General features: G+C 47.7%; 1 protein-coding gene across 1 annotated transcript in view; it reads right to left on the bottom strand.

Moving 5' to 3' along the window:
• CFAP57 (cilia and flagella associated protein 57) overlaps positions 1-23,915 on the bottom strand; it is a 71,410-nt gene that overhangs the window by 17,539 nt on the left and 29,956 nt on the right. The window contains exons 9-20 of the mRNA XM_063106744.1: positions 21,074-21,286; positions 19,481-19,654; positions 17,802-17,963; positions 13,850-14,005; positions 12,566-12,659; positions 11,750-11,940; positions 10,998-11,171; positions 9,784-9,942; positions 7,218-7,361; positions 2,589-2,705; positions 1,107-1,241; positions 884-1,027 (exon numbers count right to left, since the gene is read on the bottom strand). Coding sequence (XP_062962814.1) covers positions 884-1,027; positions 1,107-1,241; positions 2,589-2,705; positions 7,218-7,361; positions 9,784-9,942; positions 10,998-11,171; positions 11,750-11,940; positions 12,566-12,659; positions 13,850-14,005; positions 17,802-17,963; positions 19,481-19,654; positions 21,074-21,286 — 1,863 coding nt within the window. The remainder of the gene's footprint in view (positions 1-883; positions 1,028-1,106; positions 1,242-2,588; positions 2,706-7,217; positions 7,362-9,783; positions 9,943-10,997; positions 11,172-11,749; positions 11,941-12,565; positions 12,660-13,849; positions 14,006-17,801; positions 17,964-19,480; positions 19,655-21,073; positions 21,287-23,915) is intronic.

Genomic DNA, 23,915 nt, shown 5'->3' with positions numbered 1-23,915 from the left:
TGGACAGGCCAAGCTGGGAACTGGTTTGTTAAAATCCAACTGCAACCCCTCATCATTCCAGTATTTTAATTATGGCATGAAAGAAATGTAAACATATAAGGAGGTATGTGCTTCATAAGTGTGATTCTGATGTTCTCTTTAATTCACATTAATTGCCACAGATGATACTGACACCCAAGCAGAAATCTGGAAGAAGAATCCCAACTGGCAGTCCTGATCATGCTCAGGCGGAGGTGGCAGTAATGGGGTCAGGCTCTCTAACAGCCCTGCGAAGGAGCCCGGGAGGTGGGCGTGAGGAGCTCATTAAGTCAGAGGGAGGCCAACACCGGGCTGGTGTGGCTAGCTCTGGAACCAAGAGATAAGGGCAGAGACCCGAGGCACCAGAAAAGTCAGAGGAGGCAGGTGGAGACGTGTGTTCTGGCAGGGCCATGTGACGTGCACAGCAGGATAAAAAGCAGTGTATAAAGCAAGGTGGAATAGGAGGTAGACCCAGGAGAGCAGATGGGAGAGAGTGACTCAGAAGAGCCAAAATGACATGGAGGAAGGCCCAGAGGGACCAGGGGTCACTGAGAGGAGTGAGGCAGGACACAGGCATGCTTTGGATAAAGATGGAGTGGAAAAAAAGGAGTGGAGGTGCCTGGTGAAGGGTAGGGGCACTGGTGGGACAGAGGGTGGGCACAGAGAGGCCTGGAAACTTGGTTGGCAGGATTCTTGGCCATGCTCACAGCGAGGATGAGCCCTGGGAGATCAGAGGAGCCAAGAGAAAGCTGTAGGGAAAGCTGGCAGGTACCCTGGACCTCTGGGGAGCCCTGAGCAGCCTCGACAGGCTCTCTCATCTCAGATGGCCCAGCCTCCAGGGGAGCTGCGGGGAGCGTGAGGGTACCTGCATGATGCGGACGTAGTCGGTGCGGTGCAGCTCTCCCTCCTTGACCACCTTCTTCTTGAGAGTGGCCAGGTTCCTCTCCAGATGCTCCCGCTGACGGGCATACTCCTGCTGCAGGTCTGTGTTCAGCCCTGCGATCTCCACCTGACGGGCGTGGACACTCTCAGCGAGGGAGGGGAGACCCCGCAGGGGAGGACAGGGCGGGAGGGGAGGCTGAGCTCACCATGTCTGCTCGCTGCACGTACTTCTCAAAGAGACCCCGGATCTTCTCCTTCAGCAGCCGGGGCTCCTGGATGTACGCCACGCAGTTGTGAAGGTCGGTCTTAAACCGTCTGACCAGCGCTTCCAAGTTGCGCTTCTGCAATCAGAGACATTTACTTCACGCACTGTAGGGGCTCTCCAGGAGGAGGGGCAGGGGCTGCAGGCAGAGGCTGATGGCACAGAAAGGGATGAGAGACACCTTGTCTGGGACTTACAGCTAACTGACAGGGGCCACACTGGCACAGAGACCTAGATGGACACATGGCCACAGTGCAGGCACTAGAACTCCTATGCACCTGCCTGGGTCGGGCTGGCCTGAACCTACATGGCTTCATCCTTAAGAGGCCACACAGAGGGCTCCTTTATTGGCTCTGGATTCCTTTCAGGACCATTGGCCTTAAAAAATGAAAGGATGATTGCCCATATTCCTTTAGGGCCAAGACCGATGGTATCATTTCTCTCGCAGACCTCTGGCCAGGGCTTCCATATCCCCCTTATCAGTGTATCCAGTGTTTGTCCTTCCTGACAGTCAGGAGTGCTGCTGCGAATGGGTGGGGAAAAGTCACGAAATTGGGCAGATTGGTTCATCTGCACACTTGGGCTAGATCCCCCTCTTCGATCATGCTTTCTTGGACACCCCATCTTCCTGACCCTGGCCTAGAGAGAGAGTTGCTCCTTCCTCTTTGTTCCCATAGCCCTTTATACACATTCCATCACTTTCTACCTTGCCTTATAATTATTACACAAATCACCTATCAGCCTCTTCAGCTTGTGAAGGGCAGGATCTGCCCCAGTTCTTGTCTGTAGCTCTGCAGCTTCTAGTGTTACCTAGTACAGAGTCAATGCTTAACATGGAGGATGGAAAAATTCAGTCTGACTCAACACACAGTAGAGTGGCCTGTGCTCAGGGTAGAGGGTGCAACCCAGCCTAGCCCAGCACCAGAAGACCTGGTTTCCAGTACTGGATCCATACGTGCTAACTAGCAATGGGTGCTGGGTGAAGTTTCCTAACCTCCTAATTTCTCTGGCCTTACTTTCCGTATTTATAACATAAAGAGACTGAAATAGATGATCTTTGAGGTTCTCCTAGCCTTAGCAATTTTTTTGTAGTCAAAGCCTTTAACCGCCGACTACAAATGACCTCTCCAAGCATGTTCTTCCCTAGGCCAAATAAACCAAATGCTATGAAAGTTTCTATGAAACTGGCTTCCCACCCGCTTGATCACTTTACCCAAAGTCATTTTATAGTCTCAGATAGATTCAGTCATGTAAATTTCCATGGGCCTGAAATTAGGCAGGGCTGTGAGCAAGTAAAGAACATGAGTTAAAATGGGAAATGTATCTTAGCAATGGGCTGGCTCCGTCTCTTAGAAGCCAGCTGCCCAGTGCAAACAGGTGCCAGATTTGGGATCCAAGAGCTGCCAGACTCTGAAAATCCTCACACCTTCTGTATCTCTCGGAGCATCTCCTGATCCGTGGCTCTTAATTTCTGCCACAATTCCGTGATGTTCAGCTCCAGTTTCGTGTTCTGCTTATGGAAACGCTCCAGCTCAGATTCCATCTATAGAGAACGAGGGAAAAAGAGTCAAAGACAAGAAAGTAAGAGGATGAAATTGTAATCGAGAACTGAAGTCTTTCGGTGGGAGCATTTCCCCTGATTCTAGACTATTTCTTTTCTAGTTCCCACCTAGATTCACTAAATCTGTGGACACTAGTATTTGCTGTTTTGGGGGCTGGGACAGTTTTGGGGGGATGGGTTTTTTTCACAGCTGGGTGAAGTAGCCCTCCTAGTCTACTCTAGGCCCCTTGGTCAGATTTCAAGGCTCTTGGCAACCTTCTGGGGTACCAGGAGGCCCCAGTGAGCCACATCCATGTTCTGGACATGAAAGGGCAGTTTTTAGAATATTTTTTTCATTACTGGAAGCATTTTATTAGACAGAATAGCCCTTTGACACACGCCTGGCATAAAGGTGGCACTTAAATATTGGATGAAGGAATAAATGAACAGCAAGTGTGGTGGGCAAAAGGGAGCAATAGTGGGGCATGAGGAGGGCCTGGGACAATCTGCCTCTGGAAGAATGACAAGATAAACAGGTAGTGTTGGCAAAGCTACATAGAGTCACCTTGTGGAGGACACACAGCAAGGGTGGGCATTTGCACAGCTAAAGAAAGAATGTGCCCACTAAAAAGGGCTGCCTAGCTGTTGTGGGCTTGTGGATATAGGGCTGATTAAGAGGTAGTTTCTGTCTTCAAGAAGCCTCAGTTGCAGAGGGATTTAGGAGATATTAAGCAAGAAGTTAAGGTGGAACAGGATAAACACCATCTGTGACTGAGGTAGAAAGTGCCCTGCGTGTACACATAGGAGGTAAGCAGGTGGCTCCCAAAGAAGGGGTGCTTCAGCTGGGTTTTGTAGGAAGAGTAAGTATTAGAAGACAAAAGAGTTATGAGAATCCCGGGCAGAGAGAACAGGCTGCACACAGAGAGGGCCAGAGGCGTGGGCAGGCAGGTGCATCTCTGCAGGTTCCAGTGGTTCAGGGTGGCTGCAGGAGGGTGCATTTGAGGAAGGGGGAGAGTGGAGGGGCTGAAGAGGCCAACTGAGCTGGCTCATGCAGGACTCAGAGGTGGAGGTTGCAAGGGTCAGAAGTGTGGCCTTTATCTTGGTCAGAAGTTCGGCCTTTATCCTGAAAGCTCAGGGAGCCACTGAAGGGTTTTACCAGGGATGGCATGATCTGATTTGCATCTAGGAGGGCCTGAGGCAGAGGTTCTACTGGAAATAGCAAGACTGGAGCCAGGTAGACCAGTCAGGAGGCTGCTGCTGCAGCCCGGGCAAGAGATGATAGATAGTGTACTAGACCAAGGACATGGCAGCTAGAAGAGAGAAAGGGGGCTTTTCCAATTTGCAGGATTCCTGAAGTTCACGTCTAAGTGCCTGCAGCTGAGGGTGCTGCTTTCTCTACAATCTGAGGTCAGCAGTGACAGATTAGGTTAGAATGGAAGAGACAGACACGGGAGTGTATTCTTTACATCTGCTCTTTTTTTGGGGGGGGGCAGGAAAAGTCTTAAACTACTCTGTGAATAAAAATAATCTGTATAGAAAAATTGTGAAATATGTCAAATTTGGGTAGCTGGCTGGACAGCCAGAAGACTAGCCTAGTATGTGGGAACAAGCCTCCCTTTCCCAGTGTGGAAATTCCATCTATTTTTCCATACGTTGTTCTTCACACTCAGAGGAGTGGAAGGAGGGGAGGGTGGAAAACATTTTGCTCCCTGGGGACAATTTGGGAACATCTAGAGATAGTTTTGGTTTTAACACCTTGGGCAGGGGGTGCTACTGGCATCTATGGGTAGAGACCAAGGACGCTGCTAAACATCCTACAATGCACGGGACAGACCCTCCACAACAGAGAATTATCTACCCCCGAACGTTTATATTGTTGAGGTTGAGAAACCTGCATTAGATGAATAAATAAATGAGTGTAAAATGACAAAATTCTGGAAACTTATCCCCTAGGAAGAACAGAGGGACCCTTGAGTCACTGGAGAGAAGCTGGAAAAGTATATGTGAAGGGGAGGTACCTGAATGAGGGAAGTGTCGTGAGAGGTCTCAGCTCTGCAAGTGAGCTCGAGGCTTCCTTCTGGAGGAAAAGGAAATTCACAAGACATCCACAGCGGGGGCGCTGAATGTGTCTCTGACCCCAGAGAGAAGCCCCGAGGTTGTGGGCTTCTTGAAGGAACCAGGCCCAAATATCAGCGCTGGCAGCAACTGGCACAAGGGTGAAGGCAGGAGGGGTCCTGTATGCATTGCTCCCAAGGTGTGGGCATATTCCCTGCTGAGCATCAGGGCCATAGTTGGCCCCGTTACTGTCAGGAAAAGTAAATAATCCCCCAGGTGTGCTGGGGTGGAAAGGAAACTGAGCTTTAGAAAACAGCTGATCCAACGTTAAATAGAGCTGGCAGACATGTCAAATGAGGAGGAAGGAGAAACGAGCAGTGCTCTCCAGAGGCCTGCAGCATGCTGCCCTTCCAGGCAGGCGGGGCCTCTGCTCGTTCTCTCTTCTTCTTGGGCTGCTGCTATGATCTGAATGTATGTGACTCCCAAAATTCTTATGTTGAAACCTAACCCCCAAGGTGATGGTATCCGGAGGCAGGGCCTTTGGGAAGTGACTAGGTCATGAGGGAGCTGTCCTCATCCGTGGGATTAGTGCCCTTAGAAAAGAGGCCTGAGGGAGCTTTTCAGCCCCCTCTGTCCTTCCGCCATGTGAGGACACGTAGCAGGCATCTCACCAGACACCAAATCTATTGGCACTTAGATCTTGGACTTCACAGCCACCAGAACTGTGAGCAATACATTTCTGTTGTTTATTAAATCACCCTGTCTCAGGTATTTTTTCATAGCAGCCTGTATGGACCAAGCTACCATTTTGGGGCCTGAAGTCACTCAAGAATGGCAGAAAGCCCAGAGGAGGCAGTTCTGCGGTCAGTTGGGGGCATCTTTCTTCATCCCAGAAGCCAAGGAGAAAGTCATTGCCACAGGGACATACCCTCTCTGGATGCCCCAGCCCTGGATTGATCCCTACCTGGCTTCTTTACTGGGCCTCCTAGAGAAAAGACTTCACTGGGCCGACCAGCATGACCATAGCTCTCGTGCATCCAATTCTGGCTAAGTCATCAGTGCTCTCTGGCACCCTTGTTATCCTTGCTCAGACAAATCATTAGAGAAAATGGGGGTGGGGTGGGTGGTGGACCAGGAGCCTATTTTGTCTAGGGTGGTCAGGGACAGCTTCCTTGAACAGGTGACATATAAGTCGAGACCTGAAAGATGAAAGAAGCCAGTCATGTGACCATCCGGGTGACAGGGACTTCCAGGCAGAGGGAGCAGCACTGCAGGTCCTGAGATGGAAAAGCTGGCTTACGTAGGAACTGCACTGTAAGAAAGCCAGTGGGCTGAAGCAGGGGAGGGAGCCTGGAGATGAGGCTGGAGCCTTGAGATGAGGCTGGAGAGGTGATAGGGGCTGGATGGATCATGCAGGGCCTTGTGGGCTCTGGATTGTACGCTAGGTAGGATGGGACACCACTGGGGCATTCACTCTGGCCTCCATGTGGAGACTGACTGGAGGCTGGAGTCAGGTCCAGATAAGAGATGGTGTAGGCTTGGACTGGGTGACAGCAGCAGTGGGGAAGGAGGATTGGATTTGTGATATCCTTTGGGAATTGATCTGGTAGGTATTGGTGATGATTTGGATACAGGAGTTAAGGGAAGGGAAGAATCAGGAAAGACTTCTAATTTCTACCTTACATGTCAACCATGGTACCATTTACTGAGAAATGAGAAACTGGAGGAAGAGAAGGGAAAAAAATCAAGAATTTGGGGGGGAAGTTGGGGGAAAATCAAGAATTCAGTTATAGGTCATCCATGGTCCCACAGTTAGCTGCTTTCTGCCCAGTGGGGAAGGCTGACAGGGGTACACAGGGAACACTTGTGCCTCAGTGGACGCTCAGAGACCCTTGTCCAGTTGATCTCACTTCTAATCTCTCTCCTCTCTGCCTTCATCCTGTTTGCTTCCCAGAACATATGCCTAATTATGCCGCTGTTCTGCTCAAGAGCCCTGGATGACTTCTCATTCCGTATCAGATGAAGTTCAAACACCACGGCCTCTCTCCTAGGGCCCCAACCAGCATTTCCAGTTTGAGAGAAAGTGTTGAACCAGAGGGGTTGCTTTCTGGGAACACGGCCTGTTTGCTGAGTACGCACTGCCCTCTGGTGGCTGATGGCCTAACACCTGCTCTCCCCTTCCAGGGCTCAGAGCAGCACATGGAGGCGCTGGTAGAGCCAAAGCCCATTCTCCAGAGCCCCATGGCAAGCTAAATCCCAAAGCATTTCGCTTTTGTACAACCGAGAGCCCAGCTGAGCTATGGCCTCCCTTGTGGCATCATCTGAGGCACGGAGGCTGCACACACCTTGGGAGAAGAGAAGGGCTGAGAGGAGAGCTTTCATTCTCCCCAGGCCAGCTAGGGACAGTGGAGGCAGAGACAGAGGGTCTGAGAGGCCAGGGTGCTGCAGACGGTTTCTCACCTCCTGAATCTGTTCCTTCATCACCTTGATCTCATCCTCTCGAGGTTCTATTTGCTTCTTCAGCTCCTTTATTTTGTAGTTGAGCACAAATTTGAATTTCTCTAGTTCTTGATTTTTCTTTTTCAGATCATAAATCCGCTTCTCCTGGGGGTGAGATGAGAGAGAAGTGAGAGACAGCACAAGGCCCTGGTATATGGAGTCCCTTTAAGGCAAAGGACATAAATGCTGACCGAGGCAGCCACAGACTTCCCTCCTCACTGGGGACACAAAGGCTGACTCTCCCGCAGGCTGCGGCACTGGCTCCTTGTACCAGGACTCATTCATTCCCTCACTGATTCCTGTACAGGCCGTGGCTGGCTGGATTTTCCAAAGATGGCCTCAGCAGCATCTCCCATCCCACACTGTCTCTTCTACAACGTGACCTCGCTGTTTCTCCATCAAGAGGTAGTGTCTAGATCTCGCCTCTTGCATCTGTCTGGACTTATGACTGGCTTGTACCCCAATGAATACAGCTAAAGGGATGCTGTGTGGCTTCCAAGGCCAGGTAAGAAAAGGCCAGGTTTCCCACCTGGCTCTCTTGGGGCCTTTGATCTGGGGGAGGTGATCTGCTATGTAGAAGTCTGACTGCACTGAGACCTCCGGGCTGGAGAGCACATAAAGGGACTCTGGGTGAAAGACCCAGCTGAGCCCAGGCTCCCTGGCATCCCTGCTAAAGTGCTGGACATGTAAATGAAGAGCCAATATGGATGTTGACCTTCCAGCCTCCAGCTGTTTGAGTCACCTCCAGTGTTCCCAGCAGATGCCCCAGATTCAAGGCAGAGACAAGCCATCCCATTGTGCCCTGTTAAAATTCCAGACTCACAGAATCTGTGAGCATAATAAAACAATTGTTGTTTTTATCACTAAGTTTTAGGGTAATTCATTGCATGGCAATAGGAATTGGAAGGTAGGTCTTCCATCCATCAAACATTTCCTGAATGAAAATCTTTTGCCATGTTTTGGGATTGCAAAAACAAATAACAGCAGAGTCCCTGCCCTTAAGGAGAAAACACTAGCTGGGAAAGCAGATATGCAAACAATTATAGCCCTTTAATGTGATAAGTGTTGTGAAAGAAGAAGGCACAGAAGGCATAATAGTATGTACTGAGGGTGCTGAGAAAAATTTGCTTGAGTGTCAAGTGTGGTTCATGGGGAAGTGAGAAATGAGGCTGGGAGAAATAGGGGAGGAAAGTGAGGGTCCTGCACATTGGGTTAAAGAGTCCAGAATTTATCTCATAGGCCAGGAGTTGGCAAACTACAGCCTGTGGGCCAAATTTGGCCCGCTACCAAGTTTTGTAAAGTTTTATTGGAGCATAGCCAAGTTCATTCATTTATGTTTTGTTTATGTGTGGTTTCACACTACAGCAGGAGTTGATCAGCTGAGACAGAGACCATACAGCCAATGCCTAAAATGTTTACTATCTAGCCCTTTACAGAAAAAAGTTTGCTCTAAAGGTCTAGATAGCTGCTGTGGGCAATGGGGTGCTACTAAAAGATTGTAGGTGGCAGAGTGACATAATTACACTTGCATTTTGTCAGGGAATAGTGGTGGGGACAGGGGTGGGAGGTGAGAAAGAATGTCGATAGACCAGTTAGGAGGCTGTTGCAATTTTCTAGGTTAGGAGTCCTTAATCTCTTGTGAAATCCCCCCTTTGAGAATCCGAGGAGACCTTTGGGTCCCTCCCCCCCTCCCCCCAGATACATACATGAACACTCATATGCAGAAATGACATCTAAGCACTATCCCACTTAATCCTTTCAGGGCTCCTGGAGATAGTAATCATCTTCATTTACACGTGAGAAAACGAAGCCTTAGAGAAGTTGCCGAAGGTGCCATGGCCAGTAAATGAAAGAGGCTGTGCTGGAATCCTCTTATCAAACACCGAAGCCCACGTCTCAGCCCTGGAGAATTCCACCTGACTAAGGCAGTGGCAGCTGAGTGGATGCAGAGGAGGCCGTGGAGTCTGCATTTGCTCAGGAGAATGAGACTAAGTTCTGGATATTGAGACGGTGTGCCCTACAGAATGGGATGTGTCTGTCTTCTGAGCGTTCTGTGAGAAAGGCATCCTGAAAAGTGGTACCAGCTTGCTAGGGTACCAGCAGTTACAAGGACAACCCCAGGGAAGTCTCTCCCTTAGCAGGGGGACCGCATGGGCAATGCATCAGGTGAGCTACCCCCAGTCCAGTGGAGGATGCCTGGAGTAGTGGAGTTGGCTGACTCAGGTTCTTATTGCAGGTCTGTCACCTATAAACTGTGTGACCAAGATGCTCGACCTCTTGGAACAGTTTCCCGAGCTTTTACACTGGGTTGTTCTTGCCTACTGGGTTGCTGAGAGAATTGAATTTATGTGTTGACAGCAATTAGTCCAGTCCCAAGCACACAGGAGGCACTTCACTGACCCCTCATTCCCTATTGAGTTAAATGAATGTGTTCCGAGAAACCAGGGACCCTCTCTCTGCTGAGCTCCGTCCTCACCCGGGGTCCATCTAGGCTGCAGTTGAGGGAGGACAGAAAATGAGCCTTCACCTTATCTTGAATTGTCTCATCTCTTTCCTGGATCTCCTGCTTGAGACCTTGGATGTCCTTCTCCAGGGACTTAATGACCCCTTGCAGCTTCACCTGCTCTCCCTTCAGGGACTCAATGTCATTGGTTCGCTCTTCAATCTCCTTCTGCAGGCTGCTGAACTAAAGTCACAAATGGCAACAACAAAGACCACTATAGTTCCCGAACTCACCTCATTCCTCGCATCACTGACCAACTGTGCCCGAACCGCCCCACCTTTGTGAACTGAAAACACCCAGAACTCAACATTTCTGGGCTTTCAGGAGTGAATTTTTGGTGAATTGGGACAATTCAGGAATTTTCCAGGCCAAATGGAGGATGTGTTATTCTTTCCAACAACATCCGGACTCATCCCTGTATGTGAGGATGAACTGTCTCTGCATCAAGAGGCTCCGGAGACCAGCTCCCCAAGTGGACCCAAAGTCTTCAGGACCACACTGCCCTGGAAAGTTTGGAATCTAGGTCCTATTAAGGTCACAGAGGTTGGGTCCTAACTGACTGAGCCACCTTAGCCATGTCCAGGAAGGGAAGATATGATTATCCCCTGGATTTACTTGTAGTGTGATTTCCAATAGGAAGTTCCTTTCTATTAGAGTGAGCTTGCTTTGAACTTGGCTTCCTTATGGCTAAACATTTTGGGGAAACTGTGGCAATTCTCTGAGGATCTGAGAATTGAATTCTCTCTCATCCCAACCATCATTTAGGCAGAACTAAAAATATCTGCCTTCCTTGTAAACTTAGCATCCTACATCCCCAGAATACCCAAGGAGTCTGAATAAGAGCCACCCACGACTCCTGTGCCAGAGCCTGAGGACACCTCCAGGCTAAGACTTTATCTAGCTCATCCCCAGAAGACCTTATTTCCTTCCATTTCCATCAGAGGTTTAGCTCTGAAAACTTTGACTAAATCCTACTTGCCAATAAGCAAAAGCCCAGAGAGCATCTATCAATGGACAGGGAACCTCGACATCTCTGTGAAAAGAAAGGGAAGGGCAAGCCAGAGGGTGCGGTGCGCGTCCTGAAGGTGCACCAGCCAGCCCTCCCTTCCTAACCTGCCGGCCGGTGATGAAGACACTCAGGTGCCAGCGTCCTCTCCCCCAGCGCTGTCTGTCCACCCCCCCAGCTTCTTCTGCAGTACTGCCTGCCACCCCCACATCTCCCAGGGAACAGCCAGTACCTTCTTCCTCATGATGCCTGTTTCTCCTTTGAGCCTCAGGTTGGATTCCTTTTCGTCACGAAGCTTTTTCTCATACTTGGTTTTGATATCTTGAATTTCTCTGTCTTCATCTTCTTCAATCTGCTTCTTGGTCTCTTCAAACTCCCGCAGCTGCTGCCTTACATCTTCCTGTGCCTGAGAGGGGGAGCGTGTGGTCAGGGCTGAAGGTGCTCACGACAGCTCTGTGCAAGAGGGCTGGGGGGGAGAAGAGCCTAAGGGCTTGATCACAGGACACAGGGGACCAAGTGTTATCACACAAATGGAACCAAGGCCCTGGGTCTCTTGACCTGTCCACTTTATTCCTGTCTGTCCTTCTGTCTGTCTTCCTGTCTCCCCTTCGTCTCCTACCAGGTCAGGTTTCAGGCTCTGTCACTTCAACCATCCTCTTACCAACATCCCCATATCCTGTTCTGCCTCTGGTCTTCACACGGACACCCAGGATTCCTATATTTTCCCTTCACGGAACCTGTGACAGTTGTAATTTTATATTTATTTGTGAAATTACTTGGTTATCTCTCCCATGAGATGTAAGTCCCTTGAGGCTAGAACCCCTGTCTATCAGGCCCACCGTTGAATTTCCAGTGTACAACACATATTGGCACACAGTAGCAGCTCAATAAACATTTGAATGAATGAGTGAGTCTTTAATTCTTCCATCCCTCTCTTTAATCCAGTCAATCCTGCCGAGGAAGGGCCTGGCTTCCTGTGAGTACCTCCTCCAGAAGAGTGGTTTTCTCCTGCAGTTTGGCCTCATAAAACTCAGTCAGCTCCTCCAGGGCCTGGCTCTTGGTCTCATCGTTATCCCGAAGCTGTTTTTCATATTCCTCCTGCATCCTCTGGGACTTGAGCTGTAACTCCTGGTACTTCTCATATTCTAGAAGCAGCTTCTGGTTGTTGCAACATTCTGGAGAGAAGCAAAGAGGGTATTTCAGGTGGGAGAGTAGCACCAACCTCGGGGACACCCAGGAGCCTTGGGTGCTTGTCCACCCCTTCCAGCACTAGCCTCCAGATCCAAGATTCAAATGCCTGCCTGGCTCCCTCAGCTGTCCCTACCTCATCATCCCATCAGGCAAAACCCCTCCCCTGCCCTGCTAGGCAGAAAGGTTTCTAGGAAGGGACAGAGGGGGCGTTTGGGGGTTCAGGGCCAAGAAGAATGTCTTGAGTGTGCAAAATAGTTATTCATGCCCCAATATCACAGAAGAGTAAACTGAGGCTCTGTAAAGGTAGGTGACTCCCTAGAGCACCCAGCAACTAAGGGGTAAGTCTGGGACCCAAGGCTGTCTACCAGGCTCCAAACCTGAACTTCTTCATATCTCCCACTGGCATTAGTAGGTGTTTAGTACGTGTTTAATAAGTGAGTCAACACACAGAAGTAAAAGCCACGGTGAGTTCCAGGGGACAAATGGCGCCTGTTCATAGACAAAGCCATCTTCCCTGGGACGTCTGCTGTGTCTGGGGGACTCTTAGATGTTTGCCTCTACCCCACCTCTTCCAACCCCAACCAGCCACCCTCTGCCCATGTGGCTTACCCAGGTCTTGCAGTTCCTGGCTCTGTTTACCTAGGAGGTCTTCTATGTGCTTATGATGTAATACATCCTGCTTTTCTTTTTCTGTTCTTAAAACCTAAAACAGGAGTCACATTGCTCATTTCCACATGTGTGCTGAAAGCACTATTAGGGCAAGAACTAACTTTACATGTAACGTCCTCCTTCACTCACATTTCTCAAGTCCTTATTTTGCACCAAGCACTGCACTGTTCTATGGAGCAAGAACCACACTATCATTTTTTATTTGCAATATATTCTGCTCTGAAAGTTCTATACTTTCCCTATTTATTTCCTTACTACTAAATGGGTTTGTCAGTGATAAATTCAATTTTGAACGTGTGTCAGATGGGTTTTTGGGTGAAAAAGTAGGCATTCATTTGAATCTTCTGCTGCCCACACGTTGCTATCAACTAAATCCTCGGGTGTGTTAATGCGTAAGCTTCTAAGTGTTTTTTTTAACTGGGCAGGAAAGCTCCTTTCAGGCTGGGGAGGTGCCATTCTCAGGACCTAACTTTGTGCGTGACTTATGTAGGGCACTAAATAAATGTTTGTTGACCAAATGAATGAAATTATAAATGAATGAATTAATAAAATTAAATAAATTAAATTAAATAGCCCAGGGTTTTTCAGCCAAACTCTCTAACCCACAGGGATAACATAAAAGAACCAATATCCCTTTAGCAAAAAACTGGGGGTTTTGGATGAGGGCCCAGACACATTTGTGTAGAATAAAGAAAAGAGTCTGGGATAGTCCTGGACCAAATCCAACCACATAAAGACCATTGAGACTAATTTTATTTAACTTCCTAACAATCCAGGGATCAATATCCTGCTAGCTCTTCCCTTTCCTTACTCTGTTTTGCTTATTATCTTTTCATGTTGTTTTAATAAGTTTCTCCTCATCATAAAGGTAATATATTCTCATGGTAGAGAATTCAGAAATTACAAAAAAGTGTGAAGAACAGAATTAAAATGATCTATAGTCCCAATTTCCAGAGATAATTATATTGTTATCTATTTTCTGTTTTCTATATGTATTTATTTTACCTAGTTAATGCCATTTACTATAGATAGTTTTATATTTTGCTTTTCTTCACTTAGCATTTATTGTAGGCATTTCTGATTTCATCAACCATGCTTTAAAGTTGCACATTATCATGTATCTTATTGTTCGAGCACAGCTTGGGCAGTATATGCCAGTCCCATCTTGAGCAAAGTGGAAATCTCTTATTATTTGTGGTGGTTGGTTCAGTCTCCCATACAGACCTGGTTTTTTGTTTTCAAGGACTCCATTTCCTGGATGAACTTGTCTGTTAGCTCCTTAATCTTCTCAGAATAGTTCATATCCTTTAGTCGAAGCTGATATTCATTCTCCATTTTTAATTCTTCCACACGAGCCTTCAGCTCCAACGTCACCTGAGCCTTTGGGAGAAGGACACAAAATCAGGAACATTCACAGGGGCCTTGACCTGAGACCTGCAGCTCTGTCTAGCTTCAAACTCAATGTATCTCAACTAGAACTTGTCATCTTTTCCCCAGAAGCTAAGAGACATACGAGCTTCTTCCTCTATCCTCACACATGTTCAGCAGCCCTACTGTGTGCTAGCACTACTGTGTGAATAACTCTCTCATCCCCTTCAAATTGGCTGAAATATCACCTGCTCAATGAGGCCTACTTGGGTCACACTAGTTGATCCTGATGCCCTCCCCTTCCCATTTCCGGCACTCACGACCCCCGTCATCTGCTCTACTTTTTATTATTTCCTCAGATCCTGGCACTTTCTAATATATTATACAATTTGCTTATTATTTTGTTTATTGTCCTGTGTCTTCTTCTCCCATTAGAACTTAAGTTCTAGGAAGGCTGGGACCTTTGCTGGATTTGCTGGCTGATGTATCCTGAGTACCTAGAACTGTGCCTGACAGAGCAGTCACTCAAAGAATGTTTACTGAATCATGACTCCCTGCCCCAAGGAACTTAGAGTCCACTGAGGCAGCCAAATAAATATATGATTACAAATGATAAGTGACTAAAGCTAGGTGGCTCCTAGTAATGACAATTTGTCCTTCTTGATGTCTTTTATGCCCATTCCAGCCTCATTGTTATTACTTTAATCTAGGTGCTAACTCTTCTGTCTTGCTGGTTCCTGTGTCTGGTGTGTTCTTCCTTCATTGTACTCACTGATACTGAAGTTTTCTAAAAATACTCATACTGTAATACACACACCCCTCATTTCCTAAAAAAGTTAAAGTAGATGACAGAGTAGGTGAGAACACAGGTGTTTTCTTGCCCACCTATGATTACACCCCATGCAACCCTATCTCATCTCTTCTGGTCTGTCTCCCCTACTGCCCATGAACGACTTGATAACAAGGAACGTGTTAACCTTTGTTTCTGCATTCCTGGCCAGCAGTCTAGTGTGCACCTGGCACACAGGAAGTCCTGAGACAAAGGATGAACACAAACCATGTGTGCAAAGTCAGGGAGATCAGAGGGGGGATTCCCGGCCAGGGCACTGCATGTGATCTGGGATGCAGAGGGAGAGGAGGCTGACTGGGTCAGACTGTCAAGGCCCCTGTTTGGATTTGGGTTTATCCTACAGGTCCTCCAAAGGTCCCCATTTAACCTGAAAATGCTGTCTGTGGCATTATCAGGACCTCTCCGATGCTGGTGTGCAGCACGGACTAGATTAGAGAAGAGCTGAAGGCACGGGGATTAGCTGGGGAAAGACTGTATAGCCCAGGTGAGAGATGTGAAGGCCTTGAATTGAGGTGGGGGAGGGGAGCGAGAGGAATGGAAAGATCTGAGAGAGGTATTTTAGAGAATGTGGTACCCCGGGTGTGGGGCGGAGGTAAGAGGATATGGAAGGAGACTATCTCCCTGTCTAGATGGGCTGGTACCTGAGGTCTGGGCTTAGCCTGTCTTGCTTCACTGCTTTATCCCAGAGCCTAGCAGAGGACCAGCAACACAATCAGCACTAAATGAATGTCAGATGAATAAATGACCCATCTGAGATACTTGCTTATCATCCTTTCTCAATCCATTCTCCATGTTGCTGCAGAGTATTTGGTCCAAAACACGGATTTTATCAAATCACTCCTCAAGGTAACCTTATCAATGGGTCCTTATGAACAATTTGCAAAGTCTCAAACATAGTGTAAAAGGCCCCTCTTGATTTCTGTTTCTCTCTCCAGCCTCATCTCCAACCTTATCCCCAGCACTTCTTCCTCTATTCTCCAGCCACACCTGACCAGGAGCATCTACCCCAGAGCACTGCTCTCTCATCCCTCCGCACACACTCATTCCTCAGAGTGGAAGGGCCTTTTGCATTTGTTCTGGAAGGCTCCATGCAGGGCTCATTTCCTCTGCCACCACCTGGCCTGGGTCAGGGTCCTTCCCTGTGCTCCCACAGCATCATTCTTTCCTAACACCCATTGCACTTTTGATTCTCTTTATTTCACCCAGCCCTCCCCCCCCCCAGACTGTAAGCGAAAGGACCCTCTATGTCTTTTCTCCCTGTAATTCCAGTGTCAGGTACATAGCAGCCCCTCTGTAAACACTAGATGGAGAATGAATAAATGAATGACTGAATGAGTGGGTAAATCATGGGCTGAGAGAGAGCTATGTGGAATGTCATAGACATAAAGAAAAAAAGAGAGCTGGTAATTCTGGGGAATACGACTTATAAGGGACAGGTGGAGGAAGAGCCAGGGAGGGAGATGGGGAGAAAGAGTTGGAGAGGTTTACAGGGAATAATTAGAGTGCAGTCACATGGGAGGCTGACTGAGGAGGGAGTCTCCAGAAGTGAGCAGTACATGCACTAGCCATCTCCAGCTGTGCAGCAGAACTGGCAGGCCTAGCTGGGGGCTGTGGTCAGAAGTCAGCTCAGAAATCCTCAGGCCTTTGGTTCAGTCTGCTGCCTTCTATTTGGCTCCTTCCCCAACTCTCTGGGAAAAACAGAGAAGAAAACAGAGCGAAGAAGAGAACAAGACATATTCGCCTGCCTGCAGGAGGTGAGACCCACTCTCATGTGCTGTCCCTTATCCTTTTCTCTCCCATTTCCTTTCCTGCAAAAAGTTCCGGGAACCTCTAGAAGGGATCCCCAAGAAATGCCAAGGGCCTAGCATCCTGCTTTGTGGCAGCTCTGCATTGCTGTTTTGATGGTTTTACTTGTCTCCATCCTCCACTGGACTGTGAGCTTCTTGATCACAGGGCCCACACCTGTCTTTTCACACGTGCTTCCCCAGTGCCTTGCAAATGATAGATATGGAATAAGCGCACTTAGACTCTGCACGAACAGCAGAGAGTGCGTAGCTCTGAGATCCTCTGGGAGCCTTGTGAGTTTACCATCCATTCAGCCTCTCCCTTAGGGAGCGTAGCACAGAGCCATGCACTCAAATCTCTACAAACACATCTTTAGGGAATGTTACTGCATTAAAAGGAGGGAACTCCCTCTGATATAGTGACTAAAAGAGTGGGCTCTAGATGACATCTGGACCAGAACTCTGGTCCTACTACTTACTAGCACAGTGACTCTGGACACATCGCTCAACATCTTTGAACCCGCTTCTTGAAACATGGGGAGAATAACAGTACCTTCTTCATAGAGATGTTGTAAGATTTTAATAAGGAAACACTTGTAAAGTAATCAGCACAGTGCCTGGTTCATGGCAAATGTTGGCTATTATTATTCTTATTGTTTTATTATTCAGAAGCATGGGTAAGGGCTTTCAGGAATGTTTTCTAAATACCTCATTTTTTTTTAAAAAAAGAAGTCTCCATGTCTAGCCATTATTAAGTTTCACAGAATTCATACAACTGGGGTATTCAGTTTGTCAGTTTGATTTTGTAAATATCAATCGTCTTCCATATGCTGTGCATGTGCTAGAAACTGTTGGTCACACAAGAGAATTGTATGTCATGGCACCTGCCCTCAAAGAGTAGGAAAAAGAAAGCTAGATCACGGGATGAAAGCAGAGCACAGTGTAGCTAAGGTGATCACATGGCAGAATGACAGGTGGGGCAAAGGTGGAGAGGAGTTAGGGCAGGGAAGAGGACAGCTTGGTGGTGTGCGCAGAGGACGTGCAGGGAGCTGTGGGGGTCTGCACCGTGCATGGGGTGCAGCCGGGATTAGAGGACCTTGGAAGCCATCTGAGGAGTTTGAACGCAGTCTGCTAAGGGACTTCTGTGTCTCTCTCCATTGGGTCCAATTCTTACCTTCTCTTCCATGTCTGTTTTAGTCACAAGCACCTCTTCGGCAAAGCCCACCTCCCTCTCTCGCTTGATTCCCCGACCCTCCTTGTCGAAGACCTTCCAGGTGAATAGGCAGCCGTCCGCAGCAATGGTCAGCAGGTATTGGTCATCAAAGGTGAGCAACATCTGAAGAGAAGAAGGTCATGGGGAGGCAGCTTTCCGAGGCCACAGGTGACCAAGCCATGCCGGCTCTTGTGCAAGGCCTCCCTCCATGCAACCCCCGCCTGGCCTCACACGGAGGTAGGCTCGACCTTGGGAAAGAACGAGACAGGAGCCCTCACAGGCTTCTTTCTGTTAATGAATAAAAGAAGCAAGGCTATGTCTACACTACCTATGGATTTGGAATCTTAAGAGTCAACTATTATCTGGAATGTATAAAGAACTCTCAAAACTCAATAGTAGAAAAACCAAACAATCCAATTAGAAAGTGAGCAAAAGATACAGAGACATTTCACTGACAAGGGCAAGAAAGCACATGAAAAGGTGTTCATAAGATGTGCGAATAAGACCATGATGAGATATCACTGCACACACACCTATTAGAACAGCTAAAATAAAAAATAGCGGCAACACCAAGTGCTGATGACAATGATGCAGAGGAACTGGGTCTGTCATGCATTGCTGGAAGGAACGCACAATGGTACGGCCACTCTGGGTAATGGTTTGGCAGTTTCTTAAAAAACTACATATACACTTACCATATGACTCAGCAATCATAGCCCTGGGCATTTATCCCAGAAAAATGAAAACTTATGTCCACTCAAAAGCCAATATATGATTGTTCATAGCAGCTTAATTTGTAATAGCTGGAAAAAACAAAAAAATCCCACAATGGGTAAACGGTTAAACAAACAATGGTTTGTTTACCATGGAATACCATGCATTATTACTTGTCAGTAAAAAGGAATAAACTATCGATACCCAAAACAACTTGGGTGAAAAGGTCACATACTGTATGACTCCATTTATATAAAAATCTCAAAGTGACAAAATTACAGAAACAGAGAGCAAATTAGTGGTTGCCAGGGTAGTGGCCGGAGGGGTGGGTACGGCTATAAAAGGGTGGTACGCAGGACATCTTTGTGGTGATGGGACAGTTCTATATCTTGCTTGTAGTGGTGGTTACACAAACTGTACATGTGACAAAATGATACGGAACTACATACACACAACATATCAATGTCAGTTTTCTAGTTTGATATTTCACTATTGTTACACAAGGTATAATTATTGGGAGGAACCGGGTACACAGGATCTCTATGCTATCTTCAAAATTTCCTGTGAATCTAGAATTATTTAAAAATAAAAAGTTAAAGCAAAAGAGTTTACTATAAAAATGTCTTCTCGCAATCTCACAGGACCTCTATTATTTAAAACACATAAAATATATATAAAAGGGTAGAAGGAAATCAATGATCATGCTATGTTGAGGATTTTAATTTCTAAAATCAACATGCATTGCTTTTATAATCAGAAAAATAAATATCTTATCCACAAAACTTAGCAGATCTGAAGGGAAGCGGGAGAATGCGTAGTTGTAAATAAGGAGAAGGAACAAGAAGACAGAAAAGAGGCTGAAGGGAGGAAGGAGGTAGGTGGCGGATGGGATCCGGGACTCGCCCCACAGGAGAGGGTCCCCTCACCTTGGTGACAGGACCAGCGTGGGCCTGGTACTCGTTGAATTCTTTCTGCAAAGGCAGAGGGTACTTCATGGCACGAACGGTTCCCACCGAGGTGCCCACAAACATCATGCGCCCGGAATGCGAGATGACAATGGCTGTGTAGATGACGTCAAATGCTGACATCTCTCGAAGGATCTGGAACACACACAGCTCTGTTCAGTGTCAGGAGCCGAGTTGTGTCCCCAGTGTCCCAATGTCATTCTCTTCCTCTCCTCTCATAGCAACCTTAGGGAAAGGCCTGTATTTAGAAACTGTTTTGACTCTTCTTGATAGCATGGGCATAGAACCCAGCACCTCAGGGGCACGAACTAAACATTTCTTGGTTGCTTGACTGATGCGCAGCCAGTGCTAGGGGCTGGGAGTAATACTAATGAAAGGAATCTTTATAGAGCACTTACAATGTGCCAAGCTCTGTTTTATGCTTTTTTCTTGTTACCCATTCAACCCTCACAAAACCCTGCAGAGGTGGTTGCTGCCATCCCTCTTTTAAAGATGACGAAGCAGAGTTGCAGAGATGGTGGGGAACTTGGCTCTGCTCCCACACTGGGTAGGCGGCAGTGTGGCCCCAGAGCCTCTGCCCTAGATGGCTCTGTCGTCGTGTATCTCAAGGTGAGAACGGGATGTTGACCATAAATTTACCCAGCAAACATTTAGTAATGCCCATTATATAAACAAGGCTGTACTCTCAGGGAACTCTTTCACCCCTTCAGTCAGTAATGCACTCACCTACCCACCCACCCACACGTTTGCTGTGGGCCACATGGTGTTGCAGCAAGGAAGGATGATGGAGAAATGGAACACGACCCTGCCCTAAAGGAGCTTTGTTCTGGTGCAGCATTGTAAGAGCACCATGGAATTAGTGCCGGCCTACTTGGGGGTATCCAGGAGAGTCACCCCACTCTGAGCCGTGTTCCATCCATGGGGAAACCTGCCTCAGGCCAGTCTGCTGCTGTGGTAGCTCCATACTTTCCTAGGCACTAGCCCCATGAGAGTGACAAGCACGGAGGAAAAGCCAGAGAAGCCAGTGGAAATCCACTGTCACAGGGTGCCTGGAGAGGGACACAAGCCACATTTGTATAAAGTGTCCTTGCGGAGCTCTTTTCTCTTCCCTTAACTATTGGGAGCTAAATGTGGTAATCCTAAAATTCCAGAATTTGGGGATTTCAAAAGAATATAGGCAAGCCTAGGTGATAGCAGCTAGCCATAGTTTTTTTTTACCCAGGAAAGTGAGTGCCGACCCAGGGTAAGAGTGCAGTTTAGGGACACTGCTGACCTCCATGCCTGGAGGGTAGAAGAGAAGTTACAGAGCACAAGCAAGATGGAAATGGAAAAGGGCATGGCAATTTAACCCACTTGGAAGGGCACCAAGCAGGAAATTCATAAAGTGACAATAACTGAGCTGACCCCACAAGAATAAGAAGCCAGGAGCTATCCCATAAGGAAGGGGCCCTATACTCGCAGGCCCTCTTTCGTGTATGCTTTCTGTGGCAAGCATGGGAGGCTGTCCTCTGCACATCAGCGCAGTAGCCCAGAGGCAGGGCAGGGCAGACTCACTGAAGAATCTGCAATCTCCTTGATGGTCTGATCTGACCCAACAGCAAAGATAATTTTGGAATCGGGGGAGATGGTAACACAATTGTAGCTGCAGGACTTGAGCACACATTCTGTCTCTCTCTTTCCTGAGGACAGATTCCATTCATATACAGCACCGTCTGTGCCACCAGAGATCAGTTTGCTGTCATCTGCATTCCACACAATTGAACGAATCTGCAGGGGATGAAGACATACCAGTTAAGTGTGTACGTACACACACACACACCCCAACATGGAAGAGGGGAGGAACTCTTCAGGATGAACTCCACTAAACTGGGGCAGAGTGTCCTTACCTGGTACAGACTCTTCTGACAGCATAAAACAAATCTTCTTGGGAATGTTAATGTTCTGTTTCCTAAGATGCTTGCAAAATACTGAAGATGAAACACTACTATTTCTTTTTCACTTTATGTATATAATGACTGGGTCGTAATGGTTGCTTAATGCTACAACCAATCAATTATTGCTGTGTTTTTATCAAAAAATTTTTATTTTGAAATTATACATTCACAGGAAGTTGCAAAAATAGCACAGAGAAAGTGGACTTTTGGAATGGCAGAGTGAGTAACTCAGCTGACTTTTTCACCAATAAATAAGTTAACTGGTAAAAATGATAAAAAAAATCATTTAGAAAACTTCTGGTCAAGATGGTGGAAAAGACGGTCCCCAGCATCACTCTCTCCCACAAATCAATGAATTTATAATTATAAAAATGTAACATCAGCCAAGCTGGGGCCTCTGGAGCTCAGGGGAAGAGGAGGAGAGACCTATGGAGTTCATGAAAGTCGGAGAAACCATGATGAGAGAAAGAAAAAACTGCTTGGAGCATTTTGGGCCATGGCCACTTTAAGGCTCAAGCTGCTGAGCACATGGAGCAGGAGCTGGCAAAAGCCACAGCTGTGCCCTTCAGATGGAGTTACTTGGAAGCAGAAGGGGAGAAGAGGGCCTTGGTGGCCCCCAGGACAGCAAGACCATTAATAGGGTTCCCATGGACCCATGCAGGAGCAAGGAGCCAGAACAGTTGAAAAGGGGAGCCATTCAGAGGCCGGTGAGTCATTGCAAGGGACCAATGCAGGGCTTGTCCCATGGGAAGTGTTTGGAGCATGGGTGGTGGGGGAGATGGACAATACTGGGACACAGCAAGGACAGCCGATCCACCCCCCCATCAGCACAGGACCACTCAGAGGAGACTGGTTGGGAATGCAGAATTGCATGGGGTGCAGTTTGATGAAAAGACTCAAGCCCAGATCAGAGTTCTACACAACCCAGGTGCACTGGGTCCCTGGAGAGCCGGAAGTACCTATAAGGTCAACCATTAAACCCTGAGCTTCACAAAGGGAAACAGCAGCAAAGCACCAATTTAGCTCAACCACACAGCTCAAGTACTGGTTCCCACAGGAAGTTCTCCCGTTTTAGAAGTAAGCAAAGGACAAAAAATTAGTTCTGGCCCAGGCACACTACCAGTGCCTTGGGGCCCACCAGGGGACATGAGGCATGGAGAAGGGGACCAGACCCGCTGCCCACAACCACTCACACTGCCAACGCCTCAGGGCCTGCCTGGGGACCCAAGGCATGGATCTGGTGACCAGACACTCTGCACAATCAGGCACACTGCCAGCACAAAGGAGCATGCCAAAAACATCACCTCCATGTGGGTGGCCCACTACAGCCACCACAATAACCATGGATGCCACGAAAGTGGCTAGATGTCACAGTCACCACACAGATGGTCCACTAGGCACTGGAGTGCATTGACACAAGGAGAGTCACCAGCAGAGATAAAGAAAAGAATAGGATGTCTCTCTCCACAAAGCCCATTCCAGAGTGACAGAAGAAGCATCTGCTCTATGGTAATATTGGGGGATCTGATCACACCTGTCAGCATTGGACAGATCATTTAGGCAACAAATCAACAGAGTAACCATTACTCTTTCAGAAGGAGAGAAGAAATCTAGGGCAATTAGAGGGGAAAGGAGGACGGAATGGGGGAAGGGGAGAGATTGGACGAGGGGCATAAAGAATAATTATGATTTGTAACAATATATATGCTAGTAATATTGATTCTATCAACATATCTCAATGTTGAACCCCCAAAATATGTATAATCAATTTTGAGTCAATAAAAATTTTTAAAAAATCATTTAAAGTCTCTGGAAATTGTCCTAAGGACATACAGCAAATGGAGAAATTCATTCAAGATAGTCTACTCAATCTTGGTAAGAATAGAGTCTATGGTATTCGCGCCATGGCTTGCTCTGTTACCCACTCCAGCTCCAAGGACTTCACTGTTGTGCACTCTGGGCAGCAGTGGCCCCTACAGCTCCCAATCTTGGGCTACGGTTTCACTCTGGCAAGAGGAGATTGCTGGCATTTCTTGTTGCTGCCCTAGCCCCATGTTGCAGAAGCTCTATTCCAAGTAAGCGTGGCCAAGAGAACCCAGACTGCCTTCCCTTGGCCAGTCCCTACTCATCAGTGTAAGCTTTACTCCATGTGCAGCAGGACAAAAATAACAGTGCCTGATTGTTCTTATCCCAGTTTGCTCATAGGGAGGAGGTGCTATGCCCTGAGGGGCAAGCTGAAAAGAACAGGGGATTCCATTCCTCCCCACCCCTCCACCGACCTTGCAAGTGCCACCCACAGAATGGGGATGTTGCTCCTGGAAAAGCAGGTCCCTGCCTCCAGCTCGGGTGCAGCAGAGCAAGGGTTCTGCCCAGGGGAAAGTCAGGCCATAAGACGAAGAGCTCTACAGCTCTGTTTGAGGGGACTGACTTCATTTGGAACAGAGCATGGAGAAGTCCATGCT

This window comes from Cynocephalus volans, chromosome 8 (genome assembly GCF_027409185.1).
Source record: "Cynocephalus volans isolate mCynVol1 chromosome 8, mCynVol1.pri, whole genome shotgun sequence".
In the NCBI taxonomy this organism is placed as follows: Eukaryota; Metazoa; Chordata; class Mammalia; order Dermoptera; family Cynocephalidae; genus Cynocephalus; species Cynocephalus volans.
Note: the sequence above shows the minus strand (reverse complement) of the source record. Positions and strands in the feature narration are given on the sequence as shown.